The sequence below is a fragment of the Megalobrama amblycephala genome, linkage group LG21, assembly GCF_018812025.1.
Source record: "Megalobrama amblycephala isolate DHTTF-2021 linkage group LG21, ASM1881202v1, whole genome shotgun sequence".
Lineage (NCBI taxonomy): Eukaryota > Metazoa > Chordata > Actinopteri > Cypriniformes > Xenocyprididae > Megalobrama > Megalobrama amblycephala.
The window spans coordinates 22844981-22863964 of NC_063064.1; the positions used below are offsets into that span (position 1 = coordinate 22844981).

Below are 18984 nucleotides of genomic sequence, written 5' to 3' on the forward strand. Positions count from 1 at the left end.
AAATCATTCATGATAACTGTTTGCTGCAACACTTTCTTTTCATGATTTAGTTTCCCAGGGTTGGTAATGCAATACCAAAATGAATAAATGACAAAACATATGATTAGTCGCTTTGGATAAAATCAGACTATCTCACAATGTCTACAGGGAGTGCAGAATTATTAGGCAAGTTGATTTTCTGATCATATTTTTTTCCCAAGCACATTTTACCAATTCCAATCCACATCAATCTTAATAACTACTATTAATATTGTTTTTAATCATTTATAAGTGATATATAATTGTTCATGAAGGCTGGAAATGAAAAATGCCTTATATTCAGGTGTGCAGAATTATTAGGCAAGTTTTCTTTTACAGGCAAAATGAGCCAAAAAAGAGATTTAACTCAGACTGAAAAGTCAAAAATTATTAAATACTCATGAGAAGGACGCAATACTAATGCAATACTAGAAATTGCAAAGTTAAAGCATGACCAAGGGACAGCAAAATGCTCATTGGGTCAGCGGGGTCATACAAAAACAAGTGGAAAAGAAAAGACACATGTTAACTGCAAAATAATTAAGAATTAAGGTGAAGAATTAAGTGTGAAACCATCAGGAACCCTTTAGTCTCCAGCGCCACCATTTTCCAGAGCTGCAACCTACCTGGAGTCTCCAGAAGTGCAAGGTGTTAGGATCTCAGAGACTTAGGTTAGCTAAAGAATCCTAAAAAATGACCTGCACTTGATAAGAATCACAAGCTGAAGTGTTATAAAATACATGAAGACTGGGTTTTAATAGGGCTTATAGACAGACAGCTTGAGAATGACTCCTGATGGACCAGCACCACATCCTCTTGTACCACTGTTTGAAGAATTTAACCAGCATCTGGCAGTAAGGTGTTTGAGTTCACTTCTTATCCTGAAATGTCTGTCTTGCAGAGATGGACTAAAAATGATCTTCCAAAACTTACTGCCAGATTCTGGAAGATAAATTCTTCAAACAGTGGTACAAGAGGATGTGGTGCTGGTCCTTCAGGAGTCACTCTCAATCTGTCTGTCTATAAGGCCTATAAAAACCCAGTCTTCATGTATTTTATAACACTTCAGCTTGTGATTCTTATCAAGTGCGGGTCATTTTTTAGGATTCTTTAGCTAACCTAAGTCTCTGAGATCCTGACACCTTGCACTTCTGGAGACTCCAGGTAGGTTGCAGTTCTGGAAAATGGTGGCGCTGGAGACTAAAGGGTTCCTGATGGTTTCACACATAATTCTTAATTATTTTGCAGTTAACGTGTCTTTTCTTTTCCACCTGTTTTTGTCTGACCCCGCTGACCCAATGAGCATTTTGCTGTCCCTTGGTCATGCTTTAACTTTGCAATTTCTAGTATTGCATTAGTATTGCATCCTTCTCATGAGTATTTAATAATTTTTGACTTTTCAGTCTGAGTTAAATCTCTTTTTTGGCTCATTTTGCCTGTAAAAGAAAACTTGCCTAATAATTCTGCACACCTGAATATAAGGCATTTTTCATTTCCAGCCTTCATGAACAATTATATATCACTTATAAATGATTAAAAACAATATTAATAGTAGTTATTAAGATTGATGTGGATTGGAATTGGTAAAATGTGCTTGGGAAAAAAATATGATCAGAAAATCAACTTGCCTAATAATTCTGCACTCCCTGTATATCATCATATAAGAGCAGTTAACATCTGCTCACTGTAAAGCGCTGACCTCAGTGCTTTATAGTCTCAGCCTCAAGAAGTCACGCCCACAGACCGTTGGCTGAACGTCTGATGCATATGGCACACTTATCTGGAAACACTTCGAAGTCGTTATCTGGTTGGCTGAATTACACAGGATGTCCGGGAAACGTGTGCGTCGTGTTCTTTATCATCTCTAAGACTGAAACTTAAGATTTAGTCCTACACTTCACTTAAATTATGACTGAGATGCTTGATAACTAACTTTCAAGTGCAGCTTTGAGCCAAGAATTGTTTTACTCTTAAGTCAATTCTTAGCAGTGTTATTGTGAGTAATTCTCAGATGCTTGATAAATACGGGCCCAGACCTTCTGCCATCAGTCTGAATGACAACAGCTGATAAAAACAACATCTAAACCTCAGTTAATTCTCAATAAGTACTTTTGTAGACGTATGAAAATAAAGTAAATCTGGTTTGTAATAAGTGAAGCTGGTAATGCCGTTTGTGGAGTTGTTAAATAGATCTTGAGAGATTTAATGTTTTTTATCTTCACTCTAAAAAATGCTGGGTTAAAAACAACCCAAGCTGGGTTAAATATGGACAAACCCAGTAGGTTGGGTTAAAGGGCACCTATTATGCCCTCTTTCACAAGATGTAATATAAGTCTCTGGTCTGGTCAAGTTTCAGCTGAAAATACCCCACAAATTTGCCCCTATGGGGTGAGCGAAAAATGCCTTTTACTATATTACTATAAATAAATCCAAAATTTGTTGAAAAAAATGGCTGGGTGAAAACAAACCAATCCCTGGGTTTGTCCATTTTTTAGAGTGTTCAGGTGATTTCATCTAAGGCTGGCTGAAGTCAGTTGTTGCTATTGTGTTTCTCTTTCCTTCAGTGATTCTGCTTGTTAACAGCAGGTGTTCATCACTAATGCTCAATAATCACTTAATTAATTAATTATGTCGTTAACTTTAATTCTGCTTCAGTGTTACTTTAACACTATTTAGAGAGTTCTTTGAGCAGAGTTGATTTAATTCTGGGGATTTTGCTGTGCCAGGGATCCAGCTTAAGCCAACTTCTGTTTTAAGGCTTTTAAACTTCTGTTTTTCTCTTATTTTCTGGCCTCAGCATGAACCCTTTCAGTGGCCGGGCTATTTTTGTGAAAGCAACATTCCCATGAACTTCATATTGTATTAATGTTGAGTGTCAATCAACAGTATACAAACCTCTGCTAGACTGCATGTAGTCTCTCAAATTATTACACAACCTCATCTTGTTTTTGTGTGTGATTTGATAAGGCAGAATCTCGCTAATGTGGTGTTTATATGTAATGTTGGAATCCATAGAGTTTGAATATTAATCATATTTTCACATCAGAGAACTCTTCAATCTGTTCCTGCTCCATAAAGCCATTAGAGAAACTCTGAAATCAGTCTGAGAGGAGAAACAATTGAGACATTTGATCAGAAATGAACAACAAAGGACCTGAAGACTGAAGTTACAGAAGAGAGCAGAGCCAAACACTGACAGGATCTCATGACAAGATGAAACTGTTGCTTTAAGACATTTTAAAATGTTATGGATCAGTTTATTTCTGTTTTAAAATGATGTCATTGATCTACTGAAAGTTAAGGCCCACTTGAGCTCAAAGTTCAGACTGTGAATTAATAAGCTAAAATTGTGTTAGATCAGGCATGGTGAACTCCGGTCCTGGAGAGCCACAGTCCTGCAGAATTCAGCTCCAACCCTGATAAAAACTCACTTGTCTGTAGCTTTATAGTGACCAATCAACCCTTGATTAGCTTCTTCAGGTGTGTTTGATTAGGGTTGGAGCTAAACTCTGCAGGACTGTGGCTCTCTAGGACCAGTGGTGTAATGTAACGAAGTAATAAAAGTAATTTTGGGAGAATCTGTACTTTACTTGAGTCTTTACATTTCTGTCAACTTTTATTTTTACTCCACTACATTTCTTAAACAAAATGTATACTTTTACTCCGATACATTTTCCCAAAGCATTTTCGTTACTTACTACAAAATAAAGTCGGAAGAACACAAACTGCAAGCATGTGCAATAAGTGCTCGCACAACCACGGCTGATTTTATTTTCCAGGTTGCGTCCGTTGCTGGAGCTGCTGAGAAGAGTGCGCTGTCATTATACCGTACGAGAGCGACCTCTAGAGTTGAAATAAAAACTATCACTGATGCCTCGTAGAGTTTGTTTTGACACGTGACGTGAGGCTGCACGCTGCACAAAAACAGATTTAAAACGGACAACAAAACGGTTTGTTATACACACACTACAGTACATGTTTTCATATCTTTATAAAGTAATTAGTTTGTTGAGTAGATTCTGCATTAGTGGAGAACAGCAGTATGTTTGCCGTCGAGGCTGAGAGGATGCTAACATTAGTACCTCAAGCGGTTAAAACAATGTGACAAAAACACCAACTCTTTAATGTCACGATTGTTAGGCTACCATTAATTTGCATTAGTTTATCCATTTGTTCGCTGTTATGCATTCGTCATCCAGCGAAGTTGCATATTTAAACTGTATTCTCATCATGCAGCGATTTATCAGAAATGTATTCGATTTGTTCTTTTTATTGGCACTGTAACACATAATTTGATTAGATAGTCATTAAGTTTCAACATTTACATTTTAACATTTTAAAGTTGTCTCTTACATTAGTTATAATGCAATATGAATTAACATGAACGATCAATGTATAATTAATATATTAGTATTTTTTTATATTTAAAAATTACAATAAACATTTAGCCATTTTTTAACTCAAAGAAACAAAATGTAAGAAAGAGTTCAAACTGAACACAATCTTGCTGCTCAAATAGAACAATTTTAAATATATTTTTGCTCCATTTTACATTTACTTTTACTTTCAATACTTACGTACGTTTAATATATATATATATATAAAAAAAAATACTTTTTGTGTTTAAGTACAAAAAATATCACATACTTTAAAACTTTCTAAACAGTGAATTTGACTTCTACCAACGTCATTTTCTGGTAAGATATCTGTACTTTTACTCAAGTATGGTTTTATACACCACTGTCCAGGACCAACATTCGCCACCCCTGTGCTAGATGGTCACATGCATTAACGGCAGATTTGCAGTTATTTTAGCTGACGGTGGAGTTTCACATCATTTTACTACAGAGCAGCTTCACATCAGTGTATCTGTCATTTTATTACTGAAGCAGTTTTGAAGAGTTTCTCTTTTCATATTTGTGGACTGAAACTGTTGAAGATGTTTTGGATTGTTTTGTTCTGTTTGTGTTTCTGGCGTCTGAATGGTGAGTTTGAAACATGTTTTAATGGATTCAGTTGCTTCTGTTCTGGTACCATGTAATAAAATTCACTGTTACAGGACAGTACTGATGGGGGGAATTCATTCAATTCTAAGTCTGGGTGAACTCAAACTGACAGAAAAATCCTAACTCAGGAGGTGACAAACTTATTTATATACAATGTTTATACAAGAAAATCCCCAACATGTTCAGTAATCCTGGAAATAACTGCTATACAGCTCACAACAACACTTATAAAATCCACTGCAAACACAGAAAAGAACCACAGTGGGTGAATACAGATATATCCATATATAATAAAAAAAGTAAAACTTATAGTCAGTTGGAGGCTTCAGCATTTCACTGAATCAAACTTCTGCAGTACATGTTCTTTCCACTCATTTGTGCATTTCGTTCTCAAGTCTTTCTCAAAAGCAAGTTTTATCAAGTGGTATTATCAGCATATTCGCAATCAATGAACTCCGTACCTGTCAGGTCCAACAGTGATTTTAGTTTGATTTTGTCCAGAAAACACTCATCAGAGTCCAGGTCTGCGAGAGCTTGCATGAATTTATTGTTAGTCTTCAAACCGAAGTCTCATCATTGTGTTCATGTTGTTCGACTGTTTCCTCAACAGAGTAATTCTCCAAGTTCTCACTCATTGTGTGTTGTCTTTTGTTTGGTTTGATTTCGGCTGGGACCAGATCACAGCTGACTGTCCAAAGCTCTTCAATTCTTTGAATGCAATCAGCTGAAGTGTTTTGTAGTAAAATACCAGTCAGAAGTCTAGCAGCTGTGTTTTGGATGTTTGTATGTGATTTAGATATAGGATTCGCTAATACCTGCATGCATGAGTTGCAGTAGTCTAGTCGAGATGACTTTAAAGCACATTAAAAAACTCTTCACTTTGTAAGGAGTCTTTGCTGCAAAAAAAAACCTGATTTCACTACTGCATGTACTTGCTTATCCAAAGTCAAACCAGAATCAAACACAACACCCACATTTTTAACAGAGGGCTGGACACGTGAGGCCAGGTAACAGAGCACATGATGTAAGTGGATAGAAACAGCTAGAAGTCTGAACATAATTGCCTCAATCTTATTTTCATTGAGAGTAGAAATCACAATCATTACGTTCTGAGGGATTTTGTGGAAAGGGAACTTTCACTTTTGAGATTAAAGGGCCTCCCACTGCCTAACAGTTGGATGTTTTATGGGGTTTTGAACTGAATGTAGTGAGAGTGAATTTCTGGAAGTGAAGTTGAATGTCTGGCAGGTGTAGAAGTAGCATCTCTCCACTTAAGACAATCCATAACTGCCCAGCCCAAATCTCAAATTCTCTCCTCTAAAATCTGTTTTATTCTCTAGCATTCATTCTTAACCTCCATAATTGCAGCTTCCTCTCTTGGTTTCAAATACCTTTCACAAGCCTTGACTTCTAAAGAACTAATGTGGTTTTGATGAATGTGCAGATTATCCAGCACCTGGGTTTCAAACTTATAAAAACGGGTACTCAGATTTCCTTCTACTTCACTTGTTGTAGTTTCCATATATTTAACTCTATTAGCCAAAACCAGAGAGATCATCATCTTTAGGAGTGGAGGAGGTGATAGTAAAACACTTCTTCAAGCTCGCTAGTCTCATCAGCATCAGACTACAGATAAAGACTGCTTAAATCAGGTCTCTTTTGGGTTCCTGATACACAGTAAATGCGTCTGAACTATATTTAGTCTCTGTGAGATACTCACTCCCGCTCTCAGCAGGGTCAGACGCCGTTTAGAAACATTATGAGGAAGTATCAACTAAAGAATGAGTATACATGCAATAAACTGACTAGCAGGGGCAAAACACCATATCCAAAACTCCAGCAAGCACACACAGCTTTCACTCAACATCATTTGAATGATTTTTGTTCTTCAGTTTGAAGAAAAACACAATAAAAATGTAGGATACCATCCGTTGAGCTTTTGAGACCAATATAGAGTACAAACAAGTAACCTTCATGGAAAGTTTGTATACAATCCACAGGTTTAAACAGCTCCAGGCAAGGAAAATTCAAATGAAATAATCCAATCATTTTGCGCACACTTACCCTCACCCTCATACCTGAGGAACATACCACCCCTAGTGTTGAGGAAAAGAACTACAGCAACAGTAAATTCAACCTAGAACTTGTTTAAAGCTTTAATCTGTGAAAACTCTGTTCTTCAGGTGCGTTTGGTGATGAAGAGGAGTCAGTGTCAGTGAAGGAGGGAGATTCAGTCACTCTAAACTCTGATCTTACTGAAATAAAGGATGTTGATGTGATTCAGTGGAGGTTTGGAAACACTTTAATAGCTGAAATCAATAAACGGATCGACAGATTCACTGTATATGATGATGTTCTTGATGGGAGATTCAGAGACAGACTGAAGCTGGGCAATCAAACTGGATCTCTGACCATCACAAACATCACAATGAAACATACTGGAGATTATAAACTACTGATCAACAGTGTGAAAAAGAAAAAAGTTAATGTCATTATCTATGGTGAGGTTAAATTAAAATTTAAATTAATTCAAGCATAATTTTGTTTCTTTCGTCGTTTTATGATATTGTTTGTTTCAAACTGACATTTTATACAATTTAATTTAGTAAAACATTGTGAAGTGATTTAACAGTATTAATCTGTGACAAAAACCTGTTTGAGTTTCTTCTGTGTGTGTTTTTGGTTTTTCAGAATTGATGTCAGCGATGGAGGGATATTATACCACTCTAAAATTTGATATTACTGAAATAAAAGATGGTGATGTGATTCAGTGGAGGTTTGGAAACACTTTAATAGCTGAAATCAATAAACGTGTTGACAGAATCACTGTATATGATGATGTTCTTGATGGGAGATTCAGAGACAGACTGAAGCTGGACAAACAAACTGGATCTCTGACCATCACAGACATCACAGATGAACAGACTGGATCTTATATACTAGAGATCAACAGTGTGAGAAAGAAAAAGTTCAGTGTCCGTATATCTGGTGAGGTTAAAAATTTAATGTAGTAAAACATTGTGAAGTGATTTCACAGTATTAATCTGTGACAAACCCTGTTTGTGTTTCTTCTGTGTGTGTTTCTGGTATCAGGATCAGTGAAGTCATTGACCGTGAAGGAGGGAGATTCAGTCACTTTAAACTCTGATCTTACTGAAATGAAGGATGATGATGTAATTCAGTGGAGATTACGGGATGATAATGATAAGTGGTGGTCTAAAATTTTAATAGCTGAAATCAATAAACATGTCGACAGATTCACTGTATATGATGATGTTCTTGATGGGAGATTCAGAGACAGACTGAAGCTGGATAAACAAACTGGATCTCTGACCATCACAAACATCACAACTGAACATGTTGGACTTTATGAACGAAATATCAACATTATGAACACTGAGTTCTTTCTCGCTGTCTTTGGTAAGTTAAATATTTGAGTCAACATTTTATGTTTTAATCACCAGATACAATTATTAATTTTTGCCTGTTTTTGTTTTATGTTTTGTTTTATTTGTGTTTCATTATTTATTTGAAATTTAAATACTAACCCGATTCCAAAAAAGTTGGGACACTGTACAAATTGTGAATAAAAACAGAATGCAATGATGTGGAAGTTTCAAATTTCAATATTTTATTCAGAATACAACATAGATGACATATCAAATGTTTAAACTGAGAAAATGCTAAAGCTTGTGCTGTAAACTTGTGCTAAAGCACAAGTGGCTAATGACTACCTCACTCAGTATTTGCGATCGCTACCACCGCCTATACCCAGAAAGGTAAGATTTGCATTACCTGACAAGTTTAATGGTTATGCTGAGCAATGTAAAGTTTTCATACGCCAAGTAGAAATCTTTTTTATGCATCAAGGAAGTGACTTTGATTCTGAAGAGAAGAAGTGTGCATTCCTCATGTCATTGCTAACGGGCAAAGCGATCGAGTGGGCTGCTGCAGTTTAGGAAACTGATCGCTTGTTCCAAACATCCTATCCATATTTTGTAAAACAACTTAGAGATGTGTTTGAATACCCAGCAGGGGGCAAGGATGTTTCCACTCGTTTAATGCAGCTAACTCAAGGCCGCAGATCCGCTGCTGAATATGCTATTGAGTTCAGAACGCTTGCTGCTCAGAGTGGTTGGAACGAAAAAAGCCATGTTTCGTTGCAGTTTGAATATGGAGTTACTGGCAGAGCTTGTATGTAAGGGTGAGGATCACTCCTTTTCTGAGTATGTCACATTAGCCATCAAGATTGACAATCTCATGCGTACTCATCGCCCTCAAAGCAAGTCAACGAGACCCATGCATACCCCGCAAGCTACCCAGATTTCCGACTCAAGCCACGCCAATGATCATGCCAGTCCTGAGCCCATGCAGCTAGGAGTCACGAGATTATCTACTGATGAGAGATCAAGACGATTAATTCAGAATCTATGTTTCTACTGCGGTAATGCAGGCCACCACAACGCAGTCTGTCCACTCAAAGCCCGGAGAAACTTCGCTGACAACAGCCGGGTAAGTGTTGACAATATTTCAGTTACCAACTCCAAATCTCTCACTACCACTGTCACGATTACTGCTGAAAATGACTCTTTTGAATTCACAGCGCTGATTGACTCTGGCTCAGCATTAAACCTAATTCATCAATACCTCATTACAACATTCCTGTCCAGCACTGTGGTCCTCCACTCAAGGTAAACGAAGTTAACAACAAACCCATTGGAGATGGCATCACTCAACAAACTCTGCCCATGAAAATGCAAGTAGGACTATTTCACCAAGAAACCATCTCCTTCTACGTCATTGACTCTCCGTGCCATGAAATCATCCTCAGATACCCCTGGCTATCTGTTCACCCAGTCATCTCTTGGCAACGTGGTGAGATCATACATTGGTCACAATTCTGTTTTTCTAATTGCCTGAATAACACCATTACCAAGTCTTGTCTTACAACCAGCATAGAGAGTCCAGAATGTAAGCTAGTCACCATACCATCATGCTATCAAGAACTTCAGGAAGTCTTCAGCAAAACCAAAGCCACTCAACTGCAACCTCATCGTCCATGGGATTGTACCATTGATCTCCTACCAAATGCCATACCACCGAAAAGTAAAGTATATCCTCTGTCACGCCCAGAAAGTCAAGCTATGGAAGAATACATCGAGGAAGCTCTCAGTTCCGGTTTCATTCGTCCATCCACTTCCCCAGCAGCAGCAGGCTTCTTTTTCGTGGAGAAGAAGGATGGAGGACTTCGTCCATGCATTGATTATCGAGGTTTGAACAATGTCACAGTTAAGTTTTGTTATCCTCTACCACTAGTTCCTGCAGCACTTGAACAGCTCAGAGAAGCTAAAATATACACCAAACTAGATCTTAGGAGTGCTTATAACCTCTTTAGGATCAAAGAAGGTGATGAGTGGAAGACTGCATTTTTGACCACTAGGGGGGACTATGAATACCAGGTCATGCCGTATGGGCTAGCCAATGCACCTGCGGTCTTCCAGTCCTTCATTAACGAGATTTTCAGAGACATCTTGAACAAGTATGTTGTGGCTTACATAGACGATATCTTGATTTATTCCAAGTCTGAGGAAGAACACAAGGGTCATGTCAGAACTGTACTCACCAGACTGTTAGAGAATTAACTCTATGTCAAGGCAGAAAAATGTGAGTTCCATGTCCAACAAACATTTTTCCTAGGGTACAACGTCAGCCATCAAGGTGTAGAAATGGACAACTCCAAGATCACGGCAGTCACCGAATGGCCCCAACCCACTACAGTCAAGGAGCTTCAGTGCTTTCTGGGGTTTGCCAATTTCTACCAACGCTTTATACGCAACTACAGCATCACAGCAGCACCACTGACATCCCTACTGAAAGGTAAACCTTCAAAGTTGAAATGGACAGATCACGCTACACAAGCATTCACCAACCTCAAGCACAGCTTTACGAGTGCACCAATCCTAAAACATCCCGATCCCAATTTACCATTCGTGCTGGAAGTGGACGCATCCGATTGTGGAATAGGTGCAGTGCTCTCCCAACGCCACGGACAACCAGGCAAGCTTTTCCCTTGTGCTTACTTTTCTAGAAAACTCACGGACGCTGAGCGAAACTATGATGTTGGCAACAAAGAGCTTCTAGCTATGAAGGCAGCCATCGAAGAATGGAGACATTGGTTGGAGGGTTCCACTCACCCCTTCCAGGTAATCACAGATCACAAAAACCTTGAATACATAAAAAGTGCAAAAAGATTAAATCCTCGCCAGGCTCGTTGGTCCTTGTTCTTTACCAGATTCCAGTTCACTGTGACCTACCGTCCTGGTAGTAAGAACAGCAAAGCTGATGCTCTCTCCAGGAGACATGATCACCCACAGACAGAAAACCAACCTGAATCCATCTTGCCACCATCCATCATCATCGCACCAGTCACTTGGGATTTGATGGATGAAATCCAAAGAGAACAGCACAATGAACCCACACCACAAGGCTGTCCTGCTAACAAACATTATGTTCCTTCCAGGCTTCGACTCTGACTCATGCAATGGGTCCACACGTCACTTTGCTCAGGGCATCCAGGTATCTCACGAACACTACACCTCACGCAAAATTCCTTCTGGTGGCCATCTATGGTTAAGGATATAACAAATTACATCAAGTCATGTTTAGTGTGTGCACAGTCTAAAACCCCTAAAGAACTTCCATCTGGTCTATTACAACCATTGCCCATACCTCAAAGACCTTGGTCACACCTTTCAGTAGACTTTGTCACTGACCTGCCCCCATCTAATGGGTTTACCATGATCTTAGTAATCATTGACTGCTTCTCTAAAGCGGTAGACTCATTCCTTTGAAGGGTCTTCCCACAGCTATGGAAACTGCTCAAGCGATGTTCCACCACGTCTTCAGGATTTACGGTATCCCCGAAGATATTGTTTCTGACAGAGGAACCCAGTTCACATCTCAGGTATGGAAAGCATTCTGCAAACAACTTGATATTAATGTCAGTTTAACTTCAGGCTACCATCCACAATCTAACGGGCAAGTGGAGAGGCTGAACCAAGAGATCGGCAGATACCTCAGGTCATACTGTGGGCGTGAACAGCATCGGTGGTCAGAGTTTCTACCATGGGCAGAGTATGCACAGAACTCATTGAGGCATTCATCCAGTGGTCTTACACCGTTCCAATGCATGCTAGGATACCAACCCCCTATGTTCCCGTGGTCTGGAGAACTGTCCCTTGTACCTGCAATCAATGATTGGATTCGCCGTAGCGAGAGGGTGTGGGACAGCGCTCATGTACGTCTACAAAGGGCTGTCAGGAATCAGGAGATTCAAGCCAATCGACAACGTCGCCCACATCCTCCCTACCAACCTGGACAAAGGGTCTGGCTCTCCACACGGGACCTCAAGCTACGGCTACCCAGCAGGAAGCTCAGCCCAAGGTACGTAGGCCCATTCAAGATCTTGAGACAGATTAATGCTGGCCAAATTCCCTCCATAGGCCCTTACCAATCACGGCCTCCTAATAATCCCCATCCATTGAATTGGCTCTTTCACTCTCTCTCCTCTCCACCTTCAGCTGGTGTGTGGTGAGCGCACTGGCGCCGTTGTACTGTGGCTGCCGTCGCATCATCCAAGTGGATGCTGCACACTGGTGGTGGATGAGGAGAGACCCCTGATATGATTGTAAAGCGCTTTGGGTGTACAGTAGTACATATGAAAGCACTATATAAATGCCTCATTCATTCATTCATTCATTCACTTATGAGTTAGAGCTTCCTGTTAACTATCGCATCTCTCCCTCCTTCCATGTTTCCCTCCTGAAACCGGTCCACCCGGATGCTGACCCCAACGTCGAGAACCGGGAGCCACCTCCACCGCTGGACATTGATGGAACTGGATCCATCACTAATTGAGGAATTTCATCAAGCCAGACCCAATCGTCCAGCACCGCGGCCACGGGGACATCCTTGTAGAGCGCCAGGAGTCACTCCTAGGCGGGGGGGATTCTGTAACGCCATGCCAGCAGAGGGAGCCCTCTCCCGAGTACTGACTGTATGACGCTCCCTCTGCTTCACTGGTTACTTCCTGTTAAGCATGGCCATGCTCTTTGTACATCGCAAAGTATTGCCAGCCTGTCTGCCTTACTGAGCGTTTTCCCATTGCCATTGTCTTGCCTTATTGTGTATGATAATTGCCTGTTTCTCCTGTTTTCTGCCTTTTGGATTGCCCACTGTTCTGTTGCCTGGATTGGACTGCCTTACTGTGTATGTACCTCCGCCTGTTTTACGTTTATGATTATTTGCCTGTTGTTTTGGATTTGTTTGCTGTGGATATTATTAAACACTGCATATGGATTCTAATGCCGCCTCAGCGTCCTTACAAGGTCTTCTTTGTCGCATCTTCCTCTTTATGATGTTTTCTATGGGTGAAAGATCTGGACTGCAGGCTGGCCTTTTCAGTACCTGGATCCTTCTTCTACGCAGCCATGATGTTGTAATTGATGCAGTATGTGGTCTGGCATTGTCATGTTGGAAAATGCAAGGTCTTCCCTGAAAGAGACGACGTCTGGATGGGAGCATATGTTGTTCTAGAACTTGGATATACCTTTCAGCATTGATGGTGCCTTTCCAAATGTGTAAGCTGCCCATGCCAAACCCACTCATGCAACCCCATACCATCAGAGATGCAGGCTTCTGAACTGAGCGCTGATAACAACTTGGGTTGTCCTTGTCCTCTTTAGTCCGGATGACATGGCGTCCCAGTTTTCCAAAAAGAACTTCAAATTTTGATTCATCTGACCACAGAACAGTTTTCCACTTTGCCACAAGTATTCCTGAGCACATGTTGTGATTTCCATTACAGTAGCATTCCTGTATGTGATGCAGTGCCGTCTAAGGGCCCGAAGATCACGGGCATCCAGTATGGTTTTCCGGCCTTGACCCTTACGCACAGAGATTGTTCCAGTTTCTCTGAATCTTTGGATGATATTATGCACTGTAGATGATGATAACTTCAAACTCTTTGCAATTTTTCTCTGAGAAACTCCTTTCTGATATTGCTCCACTATTTTTCGCCACAGCATTGGAGGAATTGGTGATCCTCTGCCCATCTTGACTTCTGAGAGGCTCTTTTTATACCCAATCATGTTGCCAATTGACCTAATAAGTTGCAGATTGGTCCTCCAGCTGTTACTTATATGTACATTTAACTTTTTCGGCCTCTTATTGTGTCACAGACATGCCAGGCTCTGCACCCAGCCAATCACGTCGCACTCCCTCACCAGAGTACTGATCACACGCACCTGACACTCATCACCATCCCAATCAGCAGCACTATTTAAGACACTTACAGTCACTCAGTCTTTGTCCGGTCTTATTAATGCATACTAACCTGAACACTTACCTTACGGACTACTTACCTGTCTCCAGTGTGTCTTCTAGATCCTCTGTGTTCTCCAGTCCTCCATGAGTGTCTCTGTGTTGCTTCTGCTCCACGTCTCTCAGTCCTCATCGAATCTGGTGTGAAGATCAAGTCAAGTATCACTGTCTTGATATATATTCTGTCTGGAAACTTCGTCTGCTTTCACTCACCTGCACTTTGCTCTGGTTGTCTCAATAAACATCGTAAACTGTACCTGTGCCTCCGACCTCCTCTCTATTGTAACATATTGCTACCTGTCCCAAATTTTTTTGGAATGTGTAGCTCTCATGAAATCCAAAATGAGCCAATACTTGGCATGCCATTTCAAAATGTCTCACTTTCAACATTTGATATGTTATCTATATTCTATTGTGAATAAAATATAAGTTTATGAGATTTGTAAATTATTGCATTCCTTTGTTATTCACAATTTGTACAGTGTCCCGACTTTTTTGGAATCGGGTTTTTATATGAAATATTTACTTTTAAAAGCAATCATAAAGTTAAAATCTCTCTCTGCTACAAACTCTGTTTCTGTTTGTTCTCTGTTTGGTGATGCAGATGAAATATCAGTGAAGGAGGGAGATTCAGTCACTCTAAACTCTGATCTTACTGAAATGAAACGTTATGATTGGATTCGGTGGAGGTTTGAAAATGAAAATACTTTAATAGCTGAAATCAATAAACAGGACGACAGAATCGCTGTATATGATGATGTTCTTGATGGGAGATTCAGAGACAGACTGAAACTGGACAATCAAACTGGATCTCTGACCATCACAAACATCACAATGAAACATGCTGGAGAATATAAACTACTGATGAGGGTTTCACACAAATACTCATTAAAAGCTTTCAGTGTTGGTGTGTAGAGATCATTTGTTCTGTCCTTTAATTATTCTTTTTTTTTACCAACTATTTACATATTTATTATTTGTTGAATCATTTTATAGTTTGAGATGATAGATCATATTAACACTGACTCAACTTACTGATTGAACCGATAATATTGTTGATTAGATTTGTTCTTATTTATCTTTTTTCTGTCATGTTTTCCAGCTCGTCTGTCTGTTCCTGTCATCAGTAGAGACTGTTCTTCATCATCATGTTCATTGGTGTGTTCAGCTGTGAATGTGAGTCATGTGACTCTCTCCTGGTACAAAGGAAACAGGTTATTGTCCAGCATCAGTGCGTCTAATCGCCACATCAATCTCTCTCTTCCTCTGGAGGTGGAATATCAGGATGAAAACACCTACAGCTGTGTGATCAACAATCCCTTCATCAACCAGACTCAACATCTCAACATCACTCAACTCTGTCACACATGTTCAGGTACGGCAGTGCTGATATTAGTTGATGTCAGCGCTGATATTAGTGTTTATTGACTGAGCTGATCTCAGTTTGATGTTTTTATTCCTCAGACTCTGAAGAAAGAATCCACTGTTGTGGTCCTACTGAAGCTGTGATCCGATTGGTCCTCTCTGCTCTGGTGGGCGTGGCTACTGTCATTCTTCTGGTTTATGACATCAGATCCAGAAGAGCTGAACAACATCAAGCACATATTCACACATCAGAAATCTAATGGTGTCATTACTCATACTATATTTTGTCATTTATTGATTTTCATTTATTTGTAATGGCTTTATATGCTGGTGTTTATTGTATGTTAGGGCGGCATGTGTCAAAAATGATTGTTTTATTACCCTAATAAAAAATATTCTGGTGTTCAATAAAAATTCCTACACTTCCTGTGTCATTCAGTTGTGTTCGTTGGGATGTCATTGTAAGGTTTATTTGTAGCTATATTTATTAACCATATATGTCATTAGAAAGATGGTGGCGCGTGTGTGCGCAGCGAAATTTCATTTCATTTTGCACAATACAGTGACAATAAAGACTTTCTGTTCTTTCTGTTTTTACTCGCACCAAACTTGTATCTTTTCACCTTCTAAATAGATTGTTTAATACACAAATAAATTAGGTCTGTGATTTTTTTCATTGCACCATTTTTTGTGTGTTCCTTACAAAACATGCACATTTAAAACACACACACACACACACACACACACACACACACACAAAGGCACAAGTGCAAATGCAATTTCATATTTTTATTCAAGAATATTATTTGTTTCACTGTGCTGGAGCTTAAGCGGCTCCTTTTATACTAATCACGTCACCAGCTTTAGAAAATGTTTGTTCGTTTGAGCCCAACGTGACGTGTCAGTGAGGTAACAAAGCCTTATTTCCACAGGTCATGTGACAGCCTCATTTCAAGCAATGCTCCGGAACACTGTTTCGGAGCACTAGTGTGTCGAAAACTCAAGACGTGTGTCGGCACTGGGTATCGGACTTCCCATCCCTACTAAATACCATGTTTTGGGTCGATTCAACCCGTGGACATGAAAAACAACCCGCAGCAACAGTGTAAAAGTAGCCCAATTCCACGGGAAAACCTGAATCTCTGCAAGCACGTGACAATCCCATGAATTAAGGACAAAGCTATGACTTTTTCTTCTGTGTAGTTATGATCAGTTCTAATAAACTTTAACTGAAGTAAAATATTTCAATAATTCAGTCTGCAATATAATGCAATGTGAATATTTAACACATTTGCAGTATAATAAATTATTATTATTTGTTTCTGCCCTTTATTTTGCTATTCATTGATTAATTTATTTATTCCAATTTAAAGGCTATATCTCAGGCAAAACATCAATGGGGAAACGTGTGGGCTGGGTGGGCTGAATTTTTCCCCCAGTTCAGCTCTGATGATTATCCCTTTCTAGAGCCAGAAAGAAGATCTTCTTTATTTAAAGTGAACTCTTTAAGGCAGTTGTATGCTCAAAAGTTGTTGCTGTTTCTGGAAACCTGTTTGCTTTGACCTCATATCTGTTGTTAATGCATTTATGCTGTTAATGTGTTGCAGCCTGGAATATTTATATATAGGCCTACTTAATATTAAAATGGAATATTCACTATATACTCATTGAGTACATACTGAATATTCTCATCAGTGGCATGCACAGACCTTCGCAAGGGCAGGGGCGCAATCGCATTCGGGGGGGAACAGTTTTTTTTTTTTTTTTTAAATCCAGGCCTGCCTATGGAGCTCAAAGTGACAATGTTCAGAGTGTGAATTATCAGAAAGAAAGTGCTAGACGGTCACATGATTACCACTTAAGGATGTGTGGTTATTTTAGATGTTGGAGGAGTTTCACATCATTTTACTTCAGAACAGCTTCACATCAGTGCATCTGTCATTTTATTACTGAAGCAGTTTTGAAGAGTTTCTCTTTCCATATTTGTGGACTGAAACCGCTGAAGATGTTTTGGATTGTTTTGTTCTGTTTGTGTTTCTGGCATCTGGATGGTGAGTTTTAAACATGTTTTAATGGATTCAGTTGCTTCTGTTCTGGTACCATGTAATAAATGACTGGTTAAACTGAGAGGATTAACATTCACTGTTACAGGACAGCACTGATGTGGGACATTCAAATTCTAAGGGTGGGCGAACGCAAACTGACAGAAAAATCAAAACTCTGGAGGTGACCATCTTATTTATATACAATGCTTATACAAGAAAATCCCCCAACATGTACAGTAATCCTGGAAACAACTGCTATACAGCGCACAACAACACTTATAAAATCCACTGCAGACAGAAAAGAACCACAGTGGGTGAATACAGATATAGTCAGTTGGAGGCTTCAGCATTTCACTGAATCAAACTCCCGCAGTACATGTTCTTTCCACTCATTTGTGCATTTCTTTCTCAAGTATTTCTCAAAAGCAAGTTTTATCAACAGCATATTCACTATCAATGAACTCCGTACCTGTCAGGTCCAACAGATTTTAGTTTGGTTTTGTCCAGAAAACACTCCAGGGTTTATTGTTAGTCTCCAAACCTTGCAGCCATTTCTCCGCTCACAGCCTACAGGACCAGAAAATCTCAGCGCATTCATTTTGAAAATTTTTGCAGATGAGCTTGCACCATTGTGGCAGCCTATTTTTTTCAGAGTTCCATAGATACTCACAATATCCCTGAAATATGGAAGACTTTGCATGTAATACCTCTTCCAAAATAAAGTAGGGGCACATAAATTAGGTGATTTTCGACCTGTAGCCTTAACTCCTATTATTATGAAATATTTAGAAAAGATTTTAGTAAAAAAGCTTCTGTAGTCAGTAGAGGGTAAATTAGACACTTATCAGTTTGCATATAAGCAAATTAGCAGTACTGAAGATGCAGTGATAACATTGTTACATCTGATCCTGAAACATCTGGATAAGCCTAAAATATAGCTTGTTGTACAAATAGATTAGTGGAGTGGTGTGAGAGGAATTTACTTGTTATAAATGAAAACAAGACAAAAGAAATTATCTTTGGTCTTCCAGAGTTCATGCATCAAACACAAGTGACTGTAATACACTGATCAAAAAAGTGTTGTCTTACTTGGGTGTCTATGTGGACGCTGCATGGATTATGTTTGCTGTAAAGCACAATAATGTATTTACTTTCTTAGGAGATTAAGG

The 18984-nt window shown here is 39.3% G+C and overlaps 1 protein-coding gene across 1 annotated transcript; it reads left to right on the forward strand.

Annotated features, from left to right (window-relative positions):
* Positions 1-4874: 4874 nt before the first annotated feature.
* On the forward strand, positions 4875-16184 carry LOC125256207 (tyrosine-protein kinase-like otk). The gene is made up of 7 exons (XM_048171971.1): positions 4875-5003; positions 7208-7525; positions 7716-8012; positions 8118-8444; positions 15010-15312; positions 15508-15780; positions 15870-16184. The coding sequence occupies exons 1-7, from the start codon at positions 4958-4960 to the stop codon at positions 16028-16030; spliced, it is 1725 nt and encodes a 574-aa protein (XP_048027928.1). The 5' UTR covers positions 4875-4957; the 3' UTR covers positions 16031-16184.
* Positions 16185-18984: the final 2800 nt, after the last annotated feature.

Coding starts and splice junctions, on each gene's coding strand:
- LOC125256207 (XM_048171971.1), top strand. CDS start 4,958: ATGTTTTGGATTGTTTTGTTCTGTTTGTGTTTCTGGCGTCTGAATG. Junction 5,004..7,207: donor GTGTTTCTGGCGTCTGAATG/GTGAGTTTGAAA, acceptor TCTGTTCTTCAG/GTGCGTTTGGTGATGAAGAG. Junction 8,445..15,009: donor GTTCTTTCTCGCTGTCTTTG/GTAAGTTAAATA, acceptor TTGGTGATGCAG/ATGAAATATCAGTGAAGGAG.